General features: G+C 41.3%; 1 protein-coding gene across 2 annotated transcripts in view; it reads left to right on the top strand.

The window, feature by feature from the left end:
- DNTT (DNA nucleotidylexotransferase) overlaps positions 1–13219 on the top strand; it is a 52050-nt gene that overhangs the window by 34038 nt on the left and 4793 nt on the right. For both annotated transcript variants that reach the window (XM_006880079.1, XM_006880078.1), the window contains exons 7-9: positions 4239–4371; positions 5647–5755; positions 7505–7750. In XM_006880079.1, coding sequence (XP_006880141.1) covers positions 4239–4371; positions 5647–5755; positions 7505–7750 — 488 coding nt within the window. The remainder of the gene's footprint in view (positions 1–4238; positions 4372–5646; positions 5756–7504; positions 7751–13219) is intronic.

The following is a 13219-nucleotide window of genomic DNA, read 5'->3' as shown; positions in this document are numbered from 1 at the left end:
GGTTCTGCGGGTGGTAGTTAGTGCTGCTGTGTACATTGAGTGGGAATCGGTCCATATCTGACCTCCAGTGGGTTTTAGAAGCAGTAAATCACACAGGAGTTGACTGCCCATCTTTTTCCTGTGGAGCAGCTTGTGGATTTGAACTGTATGCCTTTGGGTTGGCAGCCCAGCTCCTTACCACTAGACCACCAGATTTCCCAATCTATATATCTATGCTGAAAAATTAGTTCGAGAAGCTGGACTTTATGAAGAAGAATGTGGCATCAGGATTAGAGGGAAGACTCATCAACAACCTGCCTTATACAGATGACACAACCTTGCTTGCTTAACACATTGCTGCACACCTTTAAATTTATGACCATGCTTATAGCCATCATTTGCAGCAACGTGTTAAAGTGAGAAAGACTTGAAGTGCTTGCTGCAGAAAATCAAAGACTACAGCCTTCAATATGGATTACATCTCAACATCAAGAAAATGAAAATTCTCACCACTGGACCAATAGGAAACATCATGATAGATGGAGAAAATATTGAAATAGTCAATGATGTCACCTTACTTGGATCTACAATTAACATCCTTGGTACCAGCAGTCAGAAGACATCACACTCAGTAAGTCTGCCATCAGGGATCTTTCCAAATTACTCAGGAGCAATGATGTCAGTAATGAGACTAAGGTGTGCATGATTCAAGCCATGGTCTTTTCAATCACTTGCTATGCATCTGAGAGCTGGACAATGAATAAGGATGACAGAAGAAGAACTGATGCCTTTGAACTGTAGTTTTGGAGAAGAGTACTGAATTTCCCATGGACTGCAAAAAGAACTGATATGTCTTTAAAAAGTATAGCCAGAGTGCTCCTGAGAGGCAAAGATGACAAAGCTCTATCTCACATCTTCAGGCATTTTGCTAGGAGTGGCTACTCCTTAGAGAGGGGTATTATGCTTGAAAAGGTTATGAGAATAGAATACAGCAAAAGGTAAACTAATTAAACACACTGGAAGCATGATCCACAGTTCAATGGGAAATTTTATTTATTATTACTTAAAGGTGACCCAACAGAATGTGGAAACTGCAGAACAATTTCACTGATTTCACATGCAAGCAAGATTTTACTGAAGATTATAAAAAAATGACTGGAACAGCACATCAACAGAGAACTACCAAAAGTCCAGGCTGGGTTTAGAATGGGTCGTGGTACTAGAGATATTGTAGCTGATGTTAGATGGATCTTGCCTGAAAGCAGGGAATACCAGAGGAATGTTTATCTGTGTTTCATTGACTATGCAAAGGCATTTGACTGTGTAGATCATAACAAACTATGGCTGACTCTGAGAAGAATGGGAATCCCAGAACACTTGATCATTCTAATGCACAACTTGGACCAGGAGGCAGTTGTCAGAACAGAGCAAGGGAACACTGCATGGTTCAAAATTGGGAAGGGCGTACGCCAGGGATGCATCCTATCTCCATACCTTTTCAACCTATATGCAGAACAGATTATCTGGGAGGCTGGGCTCTATGAGAAGAAATGTGGGGTCAAGATTGGTGGACGATTTATCAACAACCTGCGTTATGCAGATGACACAACCCTGCTTGCTGAAACTGAGGAGGACCTGAAGCGCCTGCTGCAGAGTGTCAAGGACTGCAGCCTACAATATGGATTGAGGCTCAATGTCAAGAAGACAAAGATTCTCACCACTGGACCAAATGGCAGCATCAGGATGGATGGTGAAGAGATTGAGATTGTACACAGCTTTAGTTTGCTTGGCTCCACAGTCAACACTCTTGGCACCAGCAGCCAGGAAATTAAAAGGCGCATTGCCATGGGAAAGTCTACTGTTAGGGACCTCTCCTAAGTACTGAAGAGCAATGGTGTCTCTCTGGAGACTAAGGTGTGTCTGATACAAGCTATGGTCTTCGCAATCACTTGTTATGCATCAGAGAGTTGGACAATGACCAAGGAGGATAGAAGGAAAATTGATGCCTTTGAGCTGTGGTGCTGGAGAAGAGTATTGAGAATACCATGGACTGCTAGGAAAACAAACAGATTTGTCCTGGAAAGGGTTAAACAGGGTGGCTCCTTGGAGGCAAGGATTCTGAGGCTCTGTCTAACATACTTTGGACATGTTGTGAGGAGAGACCGGTCCTTGGAGAAGGACATCATGCTTGGGAGGGTGGAGGGACAGCGCAGGAGAGGAAGGCCCTCTATGAGGTGGATTGATTCAGTGACTGGGATAATTGGGATGGGAGTGTCAGGGAGTGCGATTGGCACAGGACAGAGTGGAGTTTAGGGCTGTTGTACATAGGGTCGCTATGAGTCACAAGCGACTCGACGGCACATAACAACAACAACATAATTACACTGGTTTGCAATTTCATGAGGATTGAGCTATCATGTAATACTGGTTTTGAAGCCAGTTTTTACCAAGGATGAGAAGAGAGGGAGATGGGAGTAAAAAAATGGTAACTAGGTAAGAGGCACATTAAGATGGGTGAAGGGAAAGGCAATATATAGTACAAGAATGATCAGCAGAATATCACTAGACAGGGAGTAAGTACATGGAGCGGTGCACAGCAAGATGGCCAACAGAGGTAAACACTATTACACACATAATCCTGCAATAAAAAGTAAATGTTTATATCTGGAAGCACACATATTACTTTAGGCAGGGTGAAAAGTTTTTTGTAAAGAATGAAATATCCTGATACTTATACCAATAAGCAATGGCAATTAAGTTGTTTTCCCAGTCAACAAATTGTCAAAGAACTTCTCTATTCATTTCACTTATGACATGTGCTTATCTTTTTAAAGGAGTTGAACACCATACCTTTCTGACTGTACATACATCACTGAACAAGTTTGATGGCTGCCAAATGAGTTGTGCTTTGAATCTAAATCATGAAGGCAACTTATGTCTAAAAAGACATTTTTAAATCAAAACTCAAGATTTAAAAAGAATTACAATATTGCACTAAAAACTGTGACTTTATAAAAAGGAAAAAGAGGATATTAGTATTTATAAGAAAAAATGTTCAAGTCTTGTGGTTGATACTAGACAGAAGTTTATCTGACTATCTCCTCTTGGTCTTACCAACACATTTTTGCAATTACCATGAGAAGCTTGAATTTGAAAACCTGTGAACGTGTTGTTCAAGCCAAGTGGTCTCCCCTGTCTTCTTCCTCCCAGGATTCTGGTGGTGGGACTGGAAGGGCTAATAGATATGCTCTGTGTCAACCCAGGACCAGTGAAGGGTGGAACTCCAACGTAGTAAATAGATTCAAGCTCATCAAAACAAAGAACTACTCAGAGTTTACAATTAGGAAATGGGCTGCCTCCAGAGACTTGAAACTCTATCAGTGCCATTGAATCAGAATCATTTCATAGCTGACCCTCCATTCGGATGAGAGGACAATGTTCATATTTCTCCCTTGATGCTGCTGGTAGATTTGACCCCCCAGACTGGGGTGATCTTAGATCAATAGCACAACTCCCCACGGACTATCCCAGAGTCCCCATTTATCAGGACGATTCAAACAGTCACTCATCAAAAGACAAGTCCTCGGAAATCCCTGTCTCTAAGACCCTATGACTCTTCCCATATCCCCACTTACCTTCATTCCAATGTTTCACTTCTGTTATTGACTGTATGATCTCCCATCTTTCTTTTCACCTCCACACCACCTTCCATTGATCTGTGAAGCAGTCATGTCATTAGCTCTTTACTCCAGTGACTCTGCCCGTTTTCACATATCTGTGGTGGTCAAGCAATGAAGCATCAAGGCAAACCACTGAAGCACTGTTTGTCTCAACTCAGACACAAACCTTTTCCCTGTTCTTGCCATTAAATTTTAAGTTGACTAAAACCTTCTAACCTTAAGTGTTCCCATCCCAAATGTTTATGTACTACCTTTTTTTAAAATAAGAGGAAACCACAACACATTGATCAATATACCTGGTTCTACTCATAGGAAATCCAATTTGAGCAGCTTGCCTTTCAGAGGAATGTGAAATATTGTTTCCCTCTTAAGAATATTGTTTAAGCCCTTCTCTCAAAATGCATAGAGCTGTGTTAATGTGGAAAAATTCATGAACCAAATTGACAGCATGAATTATTCTGTCTCTAAGGAAACAAAGTTTGGTGTTAGTGCCTGTGGACATGCTGGATCTAGTTGAGGAGGGCAGGATCCCGAGGGCTGATTATTTCCACTTCACTAATCTGTCCAGTGGTCTCTCAGGATTCCTCTATTATGAAGACCTTGTCAGCTGTGTGACCAGGGCTGAAGCAGAGGCAGTCGGAGTACTGGTTAAAGAGGCCGTGTGGGCATTTCTGCCGGATGCCATAGTCACCATGACAGGAGGGTTCCGGAGGTAAATAATGAACACTACTTTTGTATCCTCTACTCTACTCCTGTCAGTAGCTTGATGTTTGTGGACACAATTTTATAGTAGTATGAACATCTTCTCCTGGTGTTACAAACATATTTCTGCAATTATCCCCACTGAGGTGTAGCATAGGAAGCTTGATTTTTAAAACTTGTAAACTTGGTGTTCAAGCATAATTAATGGCCTTCCTGTCCTCTCCTTCCCAGGATCGTAGTGGTGGGAGAGGAGGGACCAACAGATGTGCCTCTACTTTTGAATACTCTATGAAATGTCTTTTGTGATCTGGTACTGACTTCTCTCTGCTGTTTCATCTCCTGCTGACCATGTTTCATTTAAGCAACCCCAAAGAACTTGGGGTTCAGCAACCCCCTACACACATGGGACTATTTCTTAACTCTGTGACTTTGCTTAGTTTAAGCTCTTCTGGTTACACTAATTTTCCTCCAATTGTCACCTAGCTAACCTCTCATTAATGACTCAAATCAGACATTGCCTTCCCTGGGAAGTCTTTCCTGATTTCTTCTAGGGTGAATCAACACCTCCATGCTTGCTGGGCCCTTGACACTTTTTACACAGCATGATGGCAACTTGTGTGCATGTTTTACACACTAAGATTCTGGAATTTAGTGTGAGTTGGCTTAGTCTTCAGTGTCTGGCACAGAGAAGATGCTCAAGAAATGTTGGTCGAGTCAATGAATGAGTAAATGGGCTCTTAGTAGAAATAATATATAGTTGCTGAATACTGAAACTACTAATTCATAAAGGAACTCTTTCTCTCCCAACCCTTTCTCCTGCTTTCTCTCTGATCCTCTGACCAAGTGGCTCTTAGCTATCTAGCAAGCCAAGTTTAGGAAAAGGCAGGAAGAAGAAGAAGATGGAATTTATCTCACCATTTCAACATGCTAGTTGTGAATGTCAGTTTGTTTCTCTATTGTCATTCTCTTATATTTCTTCCTTTCTCTCTCTCTCTTTCTCTGTGTGTGTCTGTTTCTCCCTTTCCCTCTCTGTGTATACGTATAGAAGAAATAATCTTTACCACTTTTACCTTTCCATGCATAATTCTATATGTACTTTATATTCTTTTTTCCCTATGAGTTTATTTTTTAAGGGACACCTAGTTTACACTAGAAATAGAATTTTTTAAAAAACACAAATGTATTGCAAACTTTAATCATAGGACATAGAAACAAAGATATTTTTTTAAAAAAATTGAGAACCAAAAATCTAATTTCTTCCCATTTTCTACTATTTTTCAATCAGGGGTAAGAAGGTGGGACATGATGTAGATTTCTTAATTACCAGTCCAGAAGCAACAGAAGAACAAGAACAACAACTTTTGCATAAAGTGATAACCTTTTGGGAAAAGGAGGTAAAAAGAAAGATAGAAATGTTTAGATATTCAAACATTGTACAAATATTGTTAAAGTTTGTACATTATTTACTTTCTAATTGTGTAATTATTAAAAGAATTAGAAATGGCTAATTATTATAGAAAGTCCCCAACAAGCTAGACTATAACAATGTGAATACTAGTCTATGCCAGGAAATTTGGAGGACAGCTGTGTGGCCAGTGGATCAGAAGAGGTCCATATTTGTTCCCATTCCCAAGAAAGGTGATCCAACAAAATGTGGAAACTATCAAACAATATCATTAATATCACATGCAAGCAAAATACTATTGAAGATCATTCAAAAATGACTGGAGTGGTACATAGACAAGAAACTTCCAGAAGTTCAAGTAGGATTTAGAAGAAGCTATGGCACCAGGGATATAATTTCTGATGTGTGATGGAACCCAGCTAAAGTAGAGAATATCAGAAGAATGTCTATTTGTGCTTTATTGACTTTGCAAAGGCATTTGATTGTGTGGATCATAACAAGTTGTGGCTGACACTGAGAACAATGGGAGTCCCAGAACACTTAATCGTGCTCAAGTGAAACCTCGAACTAGACCAGGAGACTGTTGTGCTAACAGAGCAGAGAAACACTACATGGCTTAAAATTAAGAACAAAGCACATCAGGTTGTATTCTCTCTCCATACCTATTCAATCTGTTCGTTGAGCAAATTGTTCAAGAAGCTGGACTATATGAAAAGGAATGTGACATCAGGATTGGAAGGAGATTCATCAATAACCTGCATTATGCAGATGATACAACCTTGCTTGCTTAAAGGACTTGAAGCACTTGTTGCAGAAGATCAAGGAATGCAGCCTTCAGTATGGATTGCATCTCAATGTCAAGAACACAAAAATTTGTACCACTGGTCCAAATAGCAACATGATGGATGGAGAAGAGACTGAAACGGTCAACAACGTCATCTTAGTTGGATCCATAATTAACACCATTGGTACCAGCAGTCAGGACAAAAGGAGATGCATTGCACTGGGAGAGTTTGTAGTTAGGGACCTCTCCAAATTACTGAGGAGTAATGATGTCAATTTGAGTACTAAGGTGTATCTAATTCAAGCCATGGTCTTTGTGATCACTTGCTATGGATCTTAGAGCTGGACAATGAATAAAGATGACAGAAGAAGAATTGATGCCTTTGAGCCTTGGTGTTGGAGAAAAGCTCTGGACATCCCAAGGAGGACTAAAAGAACAAACAGGAATGTCTTGGAGCGGGTGCAGCCAGAGTGCTCCTTGGAGGCAAGAATGTTGAGGCGTCACCTCACACACTTTGTCCATGTTGCTAGGAGAGGCTATTGCTTGGAAAGGGACATCATGCTTGGAAGGGTGGAAGATCAGTGAAGGAGAGGAAGACCCTCAACCAAGAGGATTGACACGGTGACTGCTGCAATGGGCTCTAGTGTGTCAAGAAGTGTGAAGATGGCACAAATAGGATGAGGTTCAGATCTGCTGTTTATAGGCTTGCTATGAGTCATACTCGATGACCCTAACAACAACAACTGAAAAGCCAATACAACCACTTCCGTAGTGTCTTCTCTGGTATTGCTAGGTAGGCCCAATGCAAAGACAAAAACAAAACAAAACAAAACAAACCAGCCAGTTCTGCCCAAATGTGTAACGGTTTCACAAAGCACTTTCATTAGGAGCTCAGTACGGAGTCCTGGTCTCATCAGCGGAGACTCATGCTACTGTCTTCTTGTTTCCTTTCAGGGACTGCTTTTATACTGTGACCTTTACGAGTCCACCTTTGAAAAGCTCAAGATGCCTAGCAGGAAGGTGGATGCTTTAGATCATTTTCAAAAGTGCTTTCTGATTTTAAAATTGCACCGTGAGTGTGTAGATGATGGCACGTCCAGCCAGCTGCAAGGAAAGACCTGGAAGGCCATCCGCGTGGACCTCGTTGTGTGCCCCTACGAATGCCGAGCCTTTGCCCTGCTGGGCTGGACTGGCTCCCCGGTGAGCACTACCCAATTCAATCAGATCGTGTGAGCTCTCCAACAGATGTCAGCTATGGTCACCGAGCTGTGTGGAAAAGAGACAATGACTGCAGGGGTAGGGTAATGGGGGAAGAGATAGTGCCCAGAATCCCTGAAATAAGTGTTTCTCCACATGTAGACAGGTGAGGTAGATTAGAACAGTTGATTTGCACTCAGGTGTGGTGCCCAGACCTGCAGCACTAGCCTCACGGGGGAATAAGTTATATGCCATAGAGTTGGAACCCACCCATAGTTGACCCTCCAGTAAGTTTTCAGAGGCAGTAAACTGCCTGGGAGGAGATTGTTCATCCTTCTCCCAGAGAGCTCCTGGTAGATTCGAACCATGTGCCTTTGGGATTACAGTGCATGATTCTTACCAGTAGGCCACCAGAGTTGCAAGGGGAGCAAACTAGTAGATTCTTGGGTTCCCCTCAAACTTACTAAATCAGAACTCCTGGGGGTGGAGCCCACCAATCTGACTTTGAAAAAGTATTTTCAGGTGATTTCTGTTGCAGCTCAAATGTAAAAACCAGTTACAGAAACCAGCAGAGTGGCTAACAGCATAGGTTTGGCTCATCCTAGACCTGGTAACGTCTCTTACTAAGTGAGACTTCTTGGACATGTTCCTTGTGCCCTTTCAGACTCTGTTACCCATCAGGAAAGTAAGAACAGTAGCCGTAGCTTCCTCCCTGGGTTGCCACGGTGGTGAGAAATGCTAAGGCATCAGTACCACTTCAGGTCCATGGTCAGTGCTGGGTTAAAGGTAGCTCCAACCATTAACCAGTTGCCATGTTATATTTCTAAGCACCTGAAACGTACTTGCCCTCCCCCATAGGCACCCAATTAATACTGCTGAATGAATAATTCTATAAATAAATCTATATCATCATTGTGAACAGTCTATGGGAAATGTTCCCAGAGTTTGCATACAGGGATCCAGGAATAAGTCTCTCATTCAGCAGGGAATGGAGGCGCCAAGGGCAGCTCCTCCTTCTTCACATTCATCGCCTCTAAAACCCACCCCCTTCGTATCCAGTGTGAGCAGCCATCACTGTGCTAAGGGCTGGTGAAGGGGGAGAGAGTGGTCCAGAATTCTGTGGTCTGGAGTGCAGCGAGGATTTTGAGCCAGGAGGGACCAGTCACTGGAGAAGGATATTAAGCTTTGAAGGGTGGAAGGACAGTGCAGGAGAAGATGACCCAGATGAGATGGATTGACACAATAACTGGGGTAATGAGGGCAGGCGTGTCAGAGACAGAAAGATCGGCTCAGGACAGGGCAGGGTTCAGACCTACTGTGCATTAGGTCGCTCAGAGTCATGGTTGATTGGCGGCACATAATACCACCACCTAATGTGCTCAGAATCTTCTTCCCTGACTCTTCCACAACCCTGGCTCCCTATGTGTCCCATAATAAAAGACTGGATAGTCTGTCTTTTCATATACCCAAGCCAAGTAGAGAAAAGAAGTTCCTAGTCAGTTTTCTATATAAACCTGAACCTGAGGTGGAATTGCTTTTAACAGAGATCCTACTGGACAGAGCAGAATTTCCCTAAGGACTTCTCAGGTTGTCATTCCTACAGAAATGGGCTGCCACATCTTTCTACCATAGAGTGGCTAACAGAGTAAACTCTCAACCTTCTGAGTAACAACAAACACTTAACCACTACACATGAGGACTACTTTATAGCCTCTTGTTTTAGGTGCCATCTGTTTGTTCTAACCCATAGGAACCCTATGTATAAGGTCCTGCACCATCCTTGCGATCATTACTATTACTGTATTTGAACTCATTGCAGGCACTCTGTCAGTCCATCTCTTTGATGGTCTTTCTCTTTTTTCATTGACCCTTTGCTTTACCAAGCAGTTCTCCATCCAAAGTACATGAGACAAAATCTCACCCTCCTTTCTTCTAGGTAACAGTCCAGCTGTATTTCTTCCAAGACAAATGCGTTTGTTCTGCTAAAATCCAAACTAAACCCACCACTATCAAGTCAATTCTGACTCATAGTGACCTTTCATCAGATTCCCAATCTTGTAGATCTTAAATATTTTTCTCCCTCCCAGGAAAACTGGCGGATTCAAACCATTAGCCATCAGTCAGTAATTTAACAAATAACACACTGCACCACCAGTCCATGGTATAGTCAATGTCCTTCAACAATACCACAATTCAAAAACATCAATTCTTCTTTGGCCTTTCTTATTCATTGTCCAGATTTCACATGTCACATTTTATATGACACATTTCAGGCACACCTTTGTATTCAAGGTGACATCCTTGTACTTTGACACTGAAGAGATATTTTTGTGGCCAATTTTCCCAATGAAATAATGCCACTTAATTTCTTGACTGCTGCTTCTATGGACATCGATTGTGGAACCAAGAAAATGAAATCTTGAACAATTTCAGTATTTTCCCCATTGTGATGTTACTTGTTGGTTCTTTTTCCTGTTACTTGTGAGGATCTTTTCCCTGTTGGTTTTTTTAATTAATGTTGAAGTGTAATCTACTTCATCTACTAAAGAGTTTAGTATTTGCTCTTCCTCAATATGTGTTCCAAATTGTCTTTGTTCTCAGCAAGAAAGGTTATGTTGTCTACATATTATAAATCTTTAACAAGTTTTCCTCTAATCCTGATGATGTGCTCATCTCATTAATTATTTGCTCAGCATACATACTGAATCAAGGATAAAATCCTGATGCACACTTTTCCTGATTTAAACCATGCAATATGTCTTCGTTCTGTTCAAACGACTGCTTTTTTAGTGTAGGTTCCAAATGAACACAATTAAGTGTTCTGGAATTTCCATTCATTCTACTCAGTGTTATCTGTAATATGACCCACACAGCTGAATACATTTGCTTAGTTAACAAAACACAGGAAAGCATCGTTCTTGTATTTTCTGCTTTCAATTAAAATACACCTGACACCAGCAATGGATCCCCTGCTCTCTATCCTCTTCTAAGAACTGGAATTATGGATTATCACTGAACAACAACAAAAACAAACTCAATGCCAGCAGGTCAGTCCTGACTCATAGAAACCTCTTGCACGGAACATGACTGCTCTATAAAGCTTCCAAAGCCATAATGTTTACGGACGTAGACTCCTATATCTTTCTCTTGCAAAGGAGGCAGCAGATTCCAACCCTGACACCACCGACGATTCAGTTCGCAGTCCAGGACTTTACCACTGTACCACCAGGGATCCTTTCCTTGCCACGTGAGGGCACAGTTATCCTGTGCCTTTCTCTGTGATCTCTCATGGAAAGAACAAAACTTCTAGATCTCCAGTTCTCAGGATAACAAGATTTTATTACTAATAAATCTTTCTAACTGTTCCTCATTCCCGAGGTTTTTCTGTCCGGTGTTTAAGGCTGCAGGATTTTCACCAGGGCTCATGCTGTTGTTATTGCTGGGTGCCACAGAATCGACTGACTCATAGTGACAGATCTATATTTTGTCCTATTCTATGCCATCCTCATCATCCCTCCTATGCTTTAGCCTATTGTCAGTCACTGCGTCAATCCATCTCATTGAGGGTCTTCCTCTTTTGCACTGCTGACTCTCCACATTTCTAAGCATGATGTCCCTCTCCAAGGACCAGCCCCTCCTAAGAGCAGACCCAAAACATATGAGACGAAGCTTCACATCCTTGCCTCTGAAAAGCACCTTGGTTATACTTTCTCCAAGACAAGATTGTTCTTTTGGCAGTCCGTTAGATACTCAGTACTCTTCTCCAGCATCACAACTCAAAGGCATTAAACGTTCTGAGATTCTGCTGTAATCGTCAGTCATTGTCTAACAGATGCATAATAAGCATTTTAAAAGACCACGGCTTGAGTCAGATGCACCTTAGTCTTAAAACTGACATTATTGCTCCTTAGTACCTTAGAGAGGTCCTTGACAGAAGATTTACCCAATTGAATATGTCTTTTAATTCCTTGACTGCTGGTGCCAAGGATGTTGATCTTGGATCCAAGCAAGATGACATTGTTAACATCAGTCTTCTCTCCAGCTATCATGATGTTGCCTATTGGCCCAGTGCTGATGATTTTGGTCTTCTTGATGTCAGGGTGTAATCCATATCGCATGCATATAGTCTTTGATTTTTCCAGCAAGCACTTCAAGTCCTCTTCTCTTTTAGTAAGCAAGGTGGCATAATCTGAATAAAGCAGCTTGTTGATGAGTCTTCTTCCAATCCAGAGGCCACACTTTTCTTCATTAAGTCCAGCCTCTCAAATTATTTGCTGGACATACAAACTAAATAGGTATAGAGAAAAGATACAGCCCTGCCACACACTTTTAAAAAAAACTTTTAAACCATTCAGTGATCTCTTACTTTGTTTGGATGACAGTTTCTTGGTCTTAAGTTTCACATGAGTACAATTTAGTGTTCTGGGATTCCCATTCTTCTCAATGTTATCCATAATTTGTTACAATGCACACAGTTAAATGCCTTTGCATAGTCAATAAAATACAAATAGACATCCTTCTGGTATTCTCTGATTTCACACAAGATACATCTGACATGAGCAATGATATCCCTGGTGCCATGGCCTCTTTAAAAGCCAGCTTGGATTTCTGACAGTTCTCTATATATGTATTATTCCAGCTGTTTTTGGATAATCTCCAGTAAGATTTTATTTTCATTTTATATTAGTGCTATTGTTCAATAATTTCTACATTCTGTTAGATCACAGTTTTGGGGAATGGGAATAAATAGGGATCTCTTCCAGTCAGTTGGCTATCTGCCAATGTAGATAGCTTCTAAATTTCTTTGCATAGACTGATAAGCACATACAGGACTGCATTTGTTTATCAAAACACTTCAATTGGTATCCCACCAATTCTTGGGGCCTTATTTTTCTTCCAAATCCTTCCATGTAGCTTGAACTTCTTCATTCATCACCATTTGTTTCTGAACATAGGCTATTTCCTGAAATGGTTCTGTGTCAGCCAATAGTGATTCTGTGTATTCCCTCCGTCTTCTTTTGAGGCTTCCTGAATCATTCAAGATTTTGCCCACAGCATTCTCCAGTTTTGCAATGTGAGACTTGCATTCATTTTCCCCACTCTTCAGTTTGAGAAATCATGCAAGCGGCCATTATGAGAGTACACCACTCAGCCCTTCAGTTTTACAGAGTCTCAGTATGAAAATATTTTAAAGCTGGAAGGGACCTTGGTCTTTTGTTACCCATCTTATCCTTTAGTCAACAATGACTCAAAATGGGTGGGTGGCATGTCAAGAGACACACAATAATGTGGGGACTAGATGCAGCCTAGAATTCTGTCCTGTAACTCTTCATTCTTTCTTAACGATAATGATGTGTTATTTTGGGGTTTGTTTGTTTGTTTATTGACATTTTAATGAAAGTTTATAAAGCACTTGAGTTTGTAATCGTTCATTGTTGTACATTTTCCTCCCTGTCCCCCCCTCCCCCCCCC

This window comes from Elephantulus edwardii, unplaced genomic scaffold (assembly GCF_000299155.1).
Source record: "Elephantulus edwardii isolate Elephantulus edwardi_28Jun2011 unplaced genomic scaffold, EleEdw1.0 scaffold00006, whole genome shotgun sequence".
NCBI lineage: Eukaryota > Metazoa > Chordata > Mammalia > Macroscelidea > Macroscelididae > Elephantulus > Elephantulus edwardii.
The sequence above is the reverse complement of the archived record's forward strand: the minus strand, read 5'-3'. Positions and strand labels throughout refer to the sequence as shown.